The following is a 13,830-nucleotide window of genomic DNA, read 5'->3' as shown; positions in this document are numbered from 1 at the left end:
ATGGGCTCCATGTGCTTTGCAAGTACATCGCTTGCAATTGCATTCCATCCAGGGAGGTCTCCATGCGTACTCCTTGCGGACGGAATACAAGCGCTAGTGTGAACCAACCCTTACATTCATTTCTATTGGAGTTATAGAAACAGCGTAAAGCCACACCGATCAATAGTTTCCATAAGTCCTGCCTCGTTACGGTAAGGACTTGCAGTCACCTACTCTCATCTCAGCCATGAGGACCAAGTGCTTGACTTCACATATATGATGTTACCTATAGACACTCACTATACAGAAGTAGCTCAACAAAATATTTCTGTACATCAGACATTTTAATAAAATTTACAATGGAAAGACACACTGTAGTAACATACTGTATATAGAGATAGTATTCACATATGGCATTACCAAAAAGCAATGGGAAAAAAAAAGGAGGCCAACCATGGCTATAATGGGCTGGCATCTGAAATAACTTGTGTGATCACAGCATTCAGACCCCCCACGGATCAGACATATGAAAGTGACATGCCACCAATGTCGGTGATGAGATCTCTAGCTCTTTCATGTCTGCACTACACAATAAAAGTGTAAAAAAAAAACAAACATAAGACTATTCACTGTATATAGTTATCCTTAAATAACCAAATGTATTGCAGATCTTGATACCACTTTCCTACTTTAATTAAAAAAGATGGCTGATCTATATTGAGCTGTCTGTAACCCAAGGAAAGGAGTTGCTGACCAGTCATCTGTGCAATTCTAACCATTAGTCATATTGAATAGCAGGTAGAAAGATGGGTTTTATGTCCATAGGTAAGAAGACATCAAGTAGGGGGAAAAAAAACAAAACACAACTTGCTTAGATGGAACCACACAGTGGCGAACATCCTGTAACTGTATAAATCAGTAAATACAAGAGTAGAGGAGCAATGATTTATTATTTTGTCTGTAGAAACTCTGGCTGCACCCGTGCCACCTTCCGTGGCTCCTTCATGTGAGTCTTCGGGCACTGCATCTCACACCAGCTGATAGGAACCATGGTGGCCCCTGGGAAAATAAGACATATGTATTTAATCATAAAACCATATTGACATTCCCTTTAGAGATATTCCAACCCAACAGAGGCGAAAAGAACATTTTTACCCTTATGTGGCTTCCATTAGGTGAAGGGGACCCATGGATATACTGTCCCTATTGGCATATGCTGTACATGTTAAAGGGATTCTACCATTAAAAACCTTTTTTCTGTGGCTAACACGTCGGAATAGCCTTTAGAAAGGCTATTCGTCTCTTACCTATAGATGGGATCTCCGCCGCGCCGTTCCTTAGAAATACCGGTTTTTACCGGTATGTAAATTAGTTATCTGGCAGCAATGGGGCGGGCCCCAGCGCTGAAGATGCGATGAGGGCGTCCACCCCGCTGCCCGAGAACAGGATCCTGCGCCGCCTCTATCTTCTGCTGGATCCTCCCCTTCTTTCTTCGGCGGCGTCACCTCTGTCGGCTCTGACACTAGTAAAGCCGACTGCGCATGTGCGCAATTACGGCCTCGGAACTATGGCTGCGCATGCACAGTCGGCTCTACTAGTGTCCCACTGGCAGGAGCCAACTTCATAGGCGTCCGACGTGACGCTGAAAAAAGACGAAGGAAGGGGAGGATCCAGCAGAAGATAGAGGCGTCGCTGGAGCCAGTTTTCGAGCAGCAGTGGGGACGCCCCCATCGCATTTCCAGCGCTGGGGCCCACCCCCATCGCTGCCAGAGAACTAATTAGCATACCGGTAAAAAACGGTATTTCTAACGAACGGCGCGGTGGAGATCACTTCTAAAGGTAGGAGACGAATAGCCTTTCTATTCCGACGTGTTATCTAGAAAAAAAAAAATGTTTTTTTAATGGTAGAATCCCTTTAAAGGGGCTCTATCAGCAAAATCATGCTGCTAGAGCCCCACATATGCGTGAATAGCCTTTAAAAAGGCTATTCAGGCACTGTAAATGTTATATTAACCCCCGGTCCCGTTTTAAAATAAAACCCTAAAAAAGAATGTGCTCTACTTACCGAACGTGCACTGTGGGCGGGCATTCAGGGTGTGTCTTCTTCTTCATCCACGCCTCTTCTTCCTCCGATGTCCTCCGGTCCCGTCTTCCTCCGGCGCTCGCGAGCGGACACTGATATAAAAAAAATGGCCTGGGTGCATGTGCAGTAGCCGTAGTAGAAGCCGCATGCTACTGCGCATGCGCCCAGGCCATTTTTTTTATATCAGTGTCCGCTCGCGAGCGCCGGAGGAGGACGGGACCTTAGGACATCGGAGAAAGAAGAGGCGTGGATGAAGAAGAAGACACACCCTGAATGCCCGCCCAGCGTGCATGTTCGGTATGTAGATCACATTCTTTTTTAGGGTTTTATTTTAAAACGGGACCGGGGGTTAATATAACATTTACGGTGCCTGAATAGCCTTTTTAAAGGCTATTCACGCATATGTGGGGCTCTAGCAGCATGATTTTGCTGATAGAGCCCCTTTAAGTAAATTGGAAAAACAGTACGTCCACAGCTTTATAGTGATTCTAAGTAGATGGCTGCTGCCCTAGAAACTGATATCTGTGCAGACAGCTTTATTACTCACCTGCTTCGCTATGCGCCACCACCACTCCCAACTCATTCTCTGCGGTTGTCAGTAAATAATTGGACTGAGCGTCTCCTAAAGATATCTAGATGTGATGTAAGGAATCTAGGACACCTTTAATAACATTTCCCCTGAGATTATATCTCATGCCGCTACATACACTTACAACACCCCGCGCCTCTTATCAGCCCATCAACAAGAAGATTTGGCAATTAAAACAAGAGCAAATAATATTCATACAATAATGAGTTAGATGTTTGCTTCATGGATAAAGTACAACGGATATTAGTCAGAGGTCAGAACAACCAAGTCTGTGATGAAATTTCCACCAGGTACAGGAAGGTCAATCGACCCCTTTAAGATTGAGTAGTCCTTGACGAAAATAAAAAGTGAATTTTAACAAAGGATACGACTTTCGCTACAACTACATCTCCTGGTCGAAAACTTTTGTACACTTCAACCTGGAAAATAAAAACATAAGTTATACAGGTCAATACGGTTAACCTGAACAGATAGAAAATAGACCAATATATAAAGGGAACCAGTCGCTGCAGGATAGCATCAGAGATCACATGTAATCACATATCAGCACTCCATGCTTAGTGAACAGGTTTGTGTTATTACCCTATCTTTCTCCGTTGCTCGGATGTCTTCTTTCCTATAGGTGAAAATAAGAACAGAGTATGAAATAGGACATGACAAGCTTACATAAAGGGTGAATATACGCATAAGATCATGCATAAAATTGTGGCTGGTTTCTGCTATAAAAATCCTGCGAGGACCCACCCAAGTGGCCTTACAGGAGTTCTGCACTTTTAGGTATAGACGGCTAAACCTCAGTACACAGAAGTGCAGGCTCCTTTAATGTGACATACACAGGGTTGTCTAAAGCAGAATAGAAACAATGAACAGAACTAGTGCATATAAAAATCTTACAGACGTCTTACCTGATCGTCCCTCTAAATGTATTTTTGAGTGCTGTAACGCCAATGTACATGATCTGGACTTTAGCAAACCTGGGGTTAATACTCATCACCTGAAATTTACAGCAAAAAAAAAAAAAACACAAGGAAAATAAATGAATGAACGTATTGTTCAGTGTGTTGGCCATTATATGCTCTGATATGCCTTGATAGGTCAGGACGGGCAAAGCGAGAGCTGCTCTTTGTTAAGATCTCACAAGGAAATACCCCTTCATAGGCACTTATAGTGACATGGACAAGGGGGAGGGGGATACATTAATGCTACAAAGTGCAAGTACATACATAATACATATACATATGTATAGCAGCACTACTCACCTTACATGTTACAATGGAGCCCACATTAGGCAGAAGATGGGAGTCTGTATCTCTCACTACAGAGATCACTGGCATCTGCATAAAGAGAGTAATGGTCAGTACAGTCCCGGGGTAGAGGTGGGGGGACTACTTTATGAACCTGTAATGGGGGTATCTGACTAGCCATTATATATTGCATTATTTGCTGCCACAGGGGATACCAATGCAAGATCAAGCCATATTCACACCACTTTTTTACAACTGAGTGTCCTGATCAGACCGAGGGTCTCCTCCCCCAAAATGACAGCATCATATAGTGTGTGAGAACTCCTACCAAGCCATTATTGCTCTTCTTCACAACATATCCAGACAGTGAAGAGAAGATGTAGCCATGTTTGCAGTAGGTCCCATAGCCTGGCACACAATCCTCCAAGCTGCAGAGTCGCTCACCTAGAAGACAAGCACATGTATTCACTAGCTGCATAGAGAACACTGGCAGATTCCACATCACACACCTCAAGGGCTCGCTTACACCACGCCATACTCCTGCATATGGTTTAGTAATTAGTGACATTGCAAGTTGTTGCATCCCAATGTACGTACAGGTAAGGCTAGGGTGACATAGCGACTTTGGCCGTACAACACATCAAATGATTAAAGATTGCAGTCTGCATTGTACATAATGATAGGGAAGCGATCATTCACACCTGCATCATTTTGGTTCTGTCTTCTGCTGTGTCATAAGAACATCAGATTAAATTATTGATCTATCCTTGTGATCGGTAACTGGCAGGGGGCTGAGAGTCAATCAGCTGGCTGAAGAAACGGCATTGTTCACATGAATGCTGAGAGCAAGCACAGCCCTGTACAATGTATAGTGTCTGTGCTTGGTATTGCAGCTCAGCCCATACAGTTGAATGAGACTGAGCTACGATCAATGTGTCTGTGACCTATATATATATATATATATATATATATATATATATATATATATATATATATATATATATATATACATATTAAGGACACTTGAGATATATACAGCAAGATGTATTTTTATATACACAGTAAGACATTGATATATACAGATATATTGATAGACACACTAAGACTTGAGATATTTACAAACTAATATTTACAATAAGACTTCCATTCACTGACAGCAAGCAGAGATACAAAGTGACCAAATGTGATTCCTGCAGCCAGTGATGTGGTCAGCAGGAACCCGTGGAACTACAAGTCTCAGCCTGCAGCCTGTGCACGGCCATATACAGCTGTATACTATGCTGCAGAGCTCCGAGCTTCCCTCCCTGATCACACCCTGCTGCAGGAAGCCGGTAACGGAGGAATCTACCATATAACGTGTCCGTACTCACCGGGGACACAACACCGAGCAGGAGCCATCACAACCATGTGAGCTGTGATACGCCGGAAGTCACTTTTCCATTGGCTGGTGTAATACCACGTGATCGTAACACGCCTGCTGCTTATTGGTCGCAATGTAAATCCGCCGAACCAATCAGCTTTGAGAGTCTGGTTAGTCCACCAGCAGCCATCTTTAGTGAGGGAAAAAATTACCTACAGTTTGTGATAAAGTATGGCTAACCATTATAACTGTTGTTATAGGAAATATACATTTTGGTGTATTACAAACGTGTTCTTATATGTTTATGGATAAGATTTGGTATACCTAGACTACTGGCCGGTTTTGCTTTGAAAATAGACAAACCCTTTAAAAAGGCTGGTCATTTTGGCTTAAGTGTGTTCTTGTAGATAATCCCCTCTTATTTTATGAAAACTAAAATGTTTGTTTTGGTACCGTGTTAGCCAGTGGTTATGAAATATGAAAAAAAACAAAAACAAAACTTTAAGTCTTCAGTAGGTGATACCTTTTTTAATGGCTAACTCATAATGATGACAGAATATGACGTTTCGAAGCTTCCTCTGGTTATGGTTTAGATATATCTGAAGAAGGAGCTCAGAGGAAGCTTCGAAACGTCATATTCTGTCATCATTATGAGTTAGCCATTAAAAAAGGTATCACCTACTGAAGACTTGAAAAGTTTTTTTTTTTTTTCATATTTTATGAAAACTGGCATAAAGCAAATTGCTCACTTGACAGACTTTATATGCAAGTCCTTATACGATAACTTTTTACAACCATTTCTTTGCTTACATGTGGTAAGATAGTATCTCTTATCAATCTTGGCCTGTCCCTCCATCTGACTGATGCGGTAGGTCAAGCTGACAGCCCCATAGACAGTCAATGGAGTAGCAGCGCACAGGCTTGACTTACACTCCATGTCGAAAGGCGACAGGGACCTACATTTGGTGATCAATGGGGGACTTGTGGGTAGGAGATAAATTTTACACCCTCAATGACAAGAGTAGACCGAGGTAGATTATGGTCTTGAGGATGAACCATTGACCGTGCAGAACCTTTACAGGAGACATTGAGATAGGTGTAGCTGGAAGGAAGTCTACAAATAAAGATGGAGAATATCTACCGCACCCTTTATACCACATTTACTGCTTTAAGTGGTACCAGGCTTTTATGGGGCTGAATATGTAATTGGTAGATGTTCTAGGCTTCTCAGGGGGTTTTTTTATTCACTTTTGGCGTGGTGGTTTAGAATTAGGTTTATATTTTTCCTTATAGCTTTCCAGGCTGCTGGATTTGATCTAATTTGTTACCTTTTGTGGATGAATTGGAGATTTCTTCAAAACAATATCGTCTTGACCTTCCTTTAACTGCAGGATAGTCAAGAACCCCCCCCCCCCCTTAAGTCAGCCACATAACATATCATTGAAATGTTCAATATATATATATATATATATATATATATATATATATATATATATATATATATATATATATATCTATTGAAGCCAATGTTGAGCCAAAAAGGACCCAGGGTTATGTAGTGCAGAGAGCAGGAGCTATGGATGTAGACCAGCGGGCCAGATCAGTAGCAATGCCAATGTAAAGAATTTGTTGATAAAGTAAAGACACAGACCAGCCATGTAATTGCACATCACTCCTTTACTGTAATGGTTTAAATAATAGACATTTCTACAAAAAAAGGAAAAGTAACCACCATGAGACACGTGCCAAGATCTGGCCGCACAGGATGGGTAAAGAGCATTGATCTCCAATACCCAAAGCGGAGACAGGAAGCAGAGAGGTACAACGCACAGTATATACCCACAGTATAGTGATGTACTTAACCGCTAATATAAGTGACTAAGGGGGGGAGGTCACAGGAAATCTAAAATACAGGCCATGTGTCCGATAATAGCTACAGTATTACACCTCAGGTGACCCTGACAGTATCTGGAACGTTTTACCATAGTGGCAGAATAGGATTGGTCCTCCATTACAAAGCTGCACTGGTGCCGAGCCAAACTGGAATGATACTAGACATTGTATACTGGTTCCAACCGTTAAAAGTAGTCATACACTGGACTTATAATGTGACTGTATATGACAAGGACAAGCCACATTAAAGATTGGAATGTCCCTTAAAGCACCAAAGATGGCAGAACACATTTTTCATAAACTGGACAGTAGAGGGCACCTCAAGGGCTTATCTCTATGGATGACATGTCCTTCTTCCAAATTTGTGGGGCAGTTAAAACCACCCCTCCTAATGTCAAACTATGTCTCAGCAAACCCGGGACTGAAATGACAGCGACTGAAACAGCCACAAATTCTGATACAAAACGTCCGGAGATGCTCATACTGAGAATTGAGTGACTGCAAACTGAACAGTGATGAGGAGGATTATTGGAAATGTAAGAAAGTTACGCTGACTAGTAAATCATACAACCAGGGATCGACTGTAAACAGAAGACTACAAAGAGGAACAACTACCTGACTCACAAATGGTCTCAGAGTGTTACGTGATGTGTGACGGGACTCCAAGCTGTGGTGCGGTGACCATAGAAGTCTAACTATACAAATAACCAATGGCGAGGAATGAAACGCACTAAAGTCACCTCAAGGCGAGAGGGCAACGCACTGGAGACACAAGTGTTGGCTAGGGGTGCACAATCACACATACAGCTGTATTTTAGAATCCCGAGCTGTCAAGTGTTTCATTAAAAGTAAACTAAAAATAAAAAAAAGGGATGGATGACGCCGGTCTTCTGCGAAGGACGATTTACTTCTTGGCTTTTCCTTGAGCAGCCACGGCCTCCATGGCTTTGCGCACAGTTTCTTCATCTCCTAGAAATTGCATGGGTTTGATAGGTTTCAGGTTCTTATCAAGCTCATACACAATAGGGATACCGGTGGGGAGGTTGAGTTCCATAATGGCTTCCTCAGACATGCCTACAAAAGGCAAAATAAAATAATTTTTTTTTAAATAAAACAGATAACGTAATATAACAAAAAGTAGCATATAGAGTGGTGGTTATATTATGCTTCAGGCACAATAATAAAGGTGATCTACTACAGCCTTGTCGAACTGTTTCAGACTTTGCTTTACTAGATTTGAGATTGCGGAGATTTGCTATGGATTTTCAAGACATCCCAAAACAAAAACTGCAATGCAACTTTTTTCTCATGGACTTTACCATATATTACTGAATCTTCACTGTAGCCAATATCCTGTTCTTTGTATACATGTGCACACAGCTGAAAGAATGCTAAGCCAACCTCTGTAGCCGCATGTACTACTCCGCTACGTGCTTGGGAAAGCTCTGAGCTAAGCAGTTCTATGGATTTGCTTGAAACAACCATCGCTGCATCTCTATGTTTGATGTTCACTAGAAGACTCTGCATCAAAGTCATAGGGCCGCTACTCATGAGATCAAAGGGGTGTTCGCACCACAGATATGGATGGCATATTGGTTACTTAGGGGTCTGCACTATGTACATTTCCCTGAAGCAGCAGCATCACTCCTGACCAGGTGCTGCGTACCAAATGCAATACAACCCTGCATGTGTTTTTGCATAGACATAAGTTAGAGGTTGGAAACATACCTTCAAGATGCTTGACAATTCCTCTAAGACTGTTTCCATGAGCTACAATCAGGACTCGCTTTCCCTCCTTGATCATTGGGACGATTTCATCATTCCAAAATGGCAGGGCTCTAGCAATGGTGTCCTTGAGACTCTCGCAGCTTGGTAGCTGGTCTTCTGTCAAGTCAGCATAGCGACGATCCTGAGGTTAGGGGGAAGAGTAGGAATAATCAATGAGCCACAGCACAACAGAGGAAGCAGAGACTGTGCAAAAATCAATACACCGGAATACCAGGCCAAGAGGCACAGAGGTAGCCATTACATCATATGGATAGAATCCAGCAATATGGCCGCATAGAGCAGATGTCTTTTGGGTTAGTATGGTGACTGCGTGCTGACAACTCTCTAGACTCCAGACTCCATACACTGTAACAGATCAGCTGCTGTGTATCTAGTAGGTGGCCAAGTTTCTGCCTCTGAATGCTATATTAGAGTACGCTCTAGTGCACGGCATTTATATACCTCCATCATTTTCACTGCTTTTGTATAGTTTTGCATAGCAAGTCCTTTTACAGCCTTGTAACCTGACATTAAAGGGATTTTCCCAGCAAGTTTGGAAACCCAGGGGGTATCTGCAGTGGGATTAAAATAGAATAAAAAAACAAAAGCAATACTTAGCCAAACCTCAGTCCTCTGTTCCAGCATCCGGTCCTCTGCTTCATCCCATGCACTTCAGGTGACCAATCTCTGGTCTCATTGGTCACGTTGGATACTTGTGACATCTTTGGCTCCCAACATTTTACCCCTAAGGCCAGTGGTTTGGCTGCAGTGGTCACCAGAGCAGTTTCACGTCCAGCCTGGCAAGTGACTACATGGGATGGGACAATGCCGGAATGGAGGACTAGCGGTAGGTGAGCAACACTTTCTTTTTTGTTATTTTAGTCTACCAATAGACCTCCAGGCTTTTCCAGTTTACTTGGAAAACCCCTTTAAGTTGTACATTTTTTTTTTAGCTTAGTATAAAGAATAACACAACCACCCCTTACCTTGCTTATGATGCTATAATAGTCATGGTCGGCATCCATGGTGGGTGGAGGAATATCATATGATCTCCTCCAGATCTTCACCTGCTCCTCTCCATGCTTGGCCGCTGTCTCGGCTTTGTTGAGTCCGGTCAGCCCACCATAGTGCCTCTCGTTCAGTCTCCAGGTCCTCACAACCTTCACCCACATCTGGTCAGTGCCATCTAGTGCCAGCCACAAGGTGCGAATGGCCCTCTTGAGCACGGAGGTATAGCAGATATCAAACTGATAGCCGGCATCTGTCAAGTACCAAAGCAATGAAATAAATGCAATATATATATATATATATATATATATATATATATATATATATATATATATATATATATTCTACAGATCTATAGATGTTTGGTTCAGATGTCTTAAAGGGGTATTCCGTTTGCAGGGAAGTCATGCCCAGTGAAAATAGGTTGTCAAAAGTAGAAAAGCAGAAGATCGGGCCTATTAATATGCCACATGGCGGATCTTTCTCTACATACATTACATATTCTGAACCATCATGCACTAGAGGTCAGGACATGATACGATAGGATTCCCCAGTGTTCTTGTTTCCACTATGATCGTGACCGTTTCATCATTTCCTGCATTTCACAAGAAACTGATGACACTAAACCAACAGAACAATTTCCAGCATGTTTCCCCATAGGATTTTTGTCATTATGGAGTCCATTAGACTAAACCCCCAGATGTATAACTCCGGCAGGGCCCAGCTTGCTAGGCAGAACAAGGCCAAGCTTGTGTGCGATGTTATGAGCTCTGGCATTAGTCCTGCATGTGACAAGCTACAGAGAAGCCTTAGACAGAAAAGTGGAGAGCCATCTTACAGAAGCGCTGGCTGCACATGTGCTTGGGTATCAAGATTTCAGGGCACAGGCGATAAACGGCCACAAGCCATCAACAATGATGCAAGGAAGCCAAGAGAAGTCACCTGACCAACTCTGTGTATCATTTCTTATATAGCTGCCTGTACACATTGCATTTGTGTGCCACGTGGACAGGACTGCATGTAGTTTTACTGCAAATTACCAAGATTCTGCAGTGTGTTTTTGCCCACGCACCTTGTACTGCATGAAATTCTCATCTGTAGAACAAGCAAGGTTATTTGCAGAAAACCCCCTCTCTCTCTTATGCCTATTGCCCATTGACTTCCCGAACCCGGACGTGATGCAAGTGGATTTTGCAGATTGAATTACAGCCAAAAGCACCATCCCGACCAGAGGGCAAGCGGCCCAAACATCACAGGGATTTATGATGCTCAAGTTCGGATCATTAGCCCCAAGGTCAAAATAAAACATGTGGACATAATTCAGTGTGTAAAATCCAGATGCATTACCGCTGGGTGCAGGAGTCACATTCAGTAAGTCTTGTTAACCTGAAGGATTGTTTTTACATCTAGTGTCTCCTCCCTTTAATATGAGACGTATAGGGTGACCCCCTAGCTTTGATTTAATTTGCTGACCTATCCTCTAGGATCCAGATGTGCATGTTCACGGCCCCTATACAACACCACCTGGAACCTCGTACAGGTCCATACTACGGATGTGTAAGCTTATATGACCACGTACATGAGGCCTTACAAAACTGCCCATACATAATGCATGCTAATTCTCCATTATGCCCCATAGTTTCAGCCAGGTTTCCATAATGCTTCAAGGATCTGTTTATGCAAGGTGATAATGACAACAGTTAATTACCATGATCGCTGTGCATACCTGCCCTTTCACATAACCCCCCCCCCCCCATCACCTTCACTTACAGGTCCCCCCTTACAGTTCAGGTTCACCCACATTTGGCCCTGGAAGGTGTTTTTCAATCACTCAGAGCAAAGGGCTGAAAACAAGACAAAGGTCAAACATCGACAGAAGCGAGGACGGCACAGCAGGGATGCAGCAGAGCTAAGCGTGCGCTATTTTAAGAGCAGCTGTTCAGTGGTCGCCCTTATCTGTGCTGTCACATACTACGCCGCGATAACAAGCTGTAGCCCAGATGTTATTAATAGAGCGGTCAGCTTCTTAGTTATATCTGATTCTGGAAAAGCTGGATAACCAACATGGTCATTTTTATAGCCATCACTGAGGTTGTCACCCAGCTTTCACTGAATCCTAAAAGCCAACTTTACCTATCAGTGGGATAGGAATGTGTGGCTACTTATCTGGGTATGGGAAAGCTGGGTGACATGAAAAAGCAAGTATCGCACCATTTACTCCCCCTGTACTTGTATGTGACGCGATGATTCATTCCCTGGCAAGATGTCTGCAGATATTCTACAATGAGCGATGCCAGGAAAGACGATGAATCATTTTCTTCACCCCCTACATAAAGGGATGGAGAATTTCACGACTTTCATAACATGGAGGAAATAAGAAGGAGATTACGACAGAACGTCACTTCACAACTAGCAAAGGAAGTGAGTAAGCTAGAAATCCTCCGCTACACACAGGCCAGCGATCACTAGGATTTACTATCGAGTACTAGGAGTTTGCTGCTGCACTCACGTGTAGGGCTCTGGTCACATCTGCATTAGGAGCCTCTATTGCAGATTCAGTCAAACTAGGGCAACACTTGTAAAAATAAGAGACACAGCAATGGACCCCAGTATAGTCAATGAGGTCCGCTGGGTGATGCTGCTGTCAATCACGTGACAGGTCTAATACAGCTGCCATTATTGTAGTCCTGCTGCTATGGAAGTGAGAAATGCAGATACAAACTCTATAATAGTGGATATCTCCTTACACGAATATTGGTCAGATTTCTGGGACTCTAATCGATGGCCCACGCTTAGGATGCGTCATCGATTGAATATTCGTGGGGGAACCAATATCCGGGACCACCTGTTTGAAGCGGCCCCTCCAATGGTCACACGGTCTGATCAAAGAATGAGACCGAGCTGCAGTACCAAACTCAGGCACGATACAATGTATGGCGCTGCGCTTGGCAATTATTGGAGAGCCTGCAGCACTCACAGTGCCAGAAAATTATTTTAAAGGAGCAATTCACACAGTCATGTTTGAGTCAGGAAACACAATCCATGTGACATCTGACTACAGCTGAATGATCTGACCTCACAGCATCTTGCAGGTCCAGGACGCTGTTACATCAGTCCAGCCAGACGGTGACATAGACCTCGCCAATTCACACAGGGCTCATTTATTGCAACTAAAATCTGCCGTGTGTGAATGCACCCTAAAGCTGGATGACATGAGAGCGCTGGAAACCTTGTGGTGCTGCAATACAGAGGATGCAATCATGGCTGGTGCATTATAGGACGGTGTCCTTGGTAATAGGGATGCTCTTATACTGAATAGACCCCGGATACATTGGCAATCACTGTTGCTAGGCCTAGGTCATTGGAATCAATAGGACTATGGATAACATAAGAGGTCACAGTATCTATTGCCTGCAGGATTATATTACAATGGAGATCCAGGCACCATGGCTACACAATACACACAATGTGCCAACCTTGTATAGCATGCGCACTATAGAAAGACAGGATGTAAATGCAATAGAAAATTATCCCATAAGTGCAGATAACTGGGCTCCTTTATCACCAGCCCCATTCATCTGCCCATCCACCCACTTAGAGGGCTACTACCTTTCAGAGCCTGGCCACCCCTTTTGGCCTCTTCCGCTCCTGTTTCACTAAGGTCAGCATCAAACCAGCCGCAGAATCTGTTCTCCTGGTTCCAGGTGCTCTCCCCATGACGGATAAGGACGATCTTGTAAGCGGCCATGACTTCTTCTCTCGCCGGCTGTCAGACTGCGGAACTGAGCACTGACTGCGCCTGCGTATTCACTGTGGAAGAGGTGGGCGGGGATTCGTGACGTACTTCAGTCACCTCAGAACCTCCACAGCACGTCCGTGCTCTGTGGACTTTAGTGCGCCTGCGTAG

General features: G+C 43.4%; 2 protein-coding genes across 2 annotated transcripts; both read right to left on the bottom strand.

Annotated features, from left to right (window-relative positions):
- Window positions 1-360: 360 nt before the first annotated feature.
- Window positions 361-5,419, bottom strand: EXOSC1 (exosome component 1). Its single transcript, XM_075258593.1, has 8 exons — window positions 5,266-5,419; window positions 4,224-4,339; window positions 3,911-3,985; window positions 3,557-3,645; window positions 3,234-3,267; window positions 3,020-3,070; window positions 2,610-2,694; window positions 361-1,038 (listed from the first exon to the last, which is right to left on the bottom strand). Exons 1-8 carry the CDS (start codon window positions 5,300-5,302, stop codon window positions 929-931), a joined length of 597 nt encoding a protein of 198 aa, XP_075114694.1. The 5' UTR covers window positions 5,303-5,419; the 3' UTR covers window positions 361-928.
- A 1,495-nt stretch (window positions 5,420-6,914) lies between these two features.
- PGAM1 (phosphoglycerate mutase 1) lies at window positions 6,915-13,750 on the bottom strand. The gene is made up of 4 exons (XM_075258018.1): window positions 13,533-13,750; window positions 9,902-10,176; window positions 8,877-9,057; window positions 6,915-8,222 (listed from the first exon to the last, which is right to left on the bottom strand). The coding sequence occupies exons 1-4, from the start codon at window positions 13,669-13,671 to the stop codon at window positions 8,053-8,055; spliced, it is 765 nt and encodes a 254-aa protein (XP_075114119.1). The 5' UTR covers window positions 13,672-13,750; the 3' UTR covers window positions 6,915-8,052.
- Between the last annotated feature and the right edge of the window lie 80 nt (window positions 13,751-13,830).

The sequence above is a fragment of the Leptodactylus fuscus genome, chromosome 10 (genome assembly GCF_031893055.1).
Source record: "Leptodactylus fuscus isolate aLepFus1 chromosome 10, aLepFus1.hap2, whole genome shotgun sequence".
In the NCBI taxonomy this organism is placed as follows: domain Eukaryota; kingdom Metazoa; phylum Chordata; class Amphibia; order Anura; family Leptodactylidae; genus Leptodactylus; species Leptodactylus fuscus.
The sequence above is the reverse complement of the archived record's forward strand: the minus strand, read 5'-3'. Positions and strand labels throughout refer to the sequence as shown.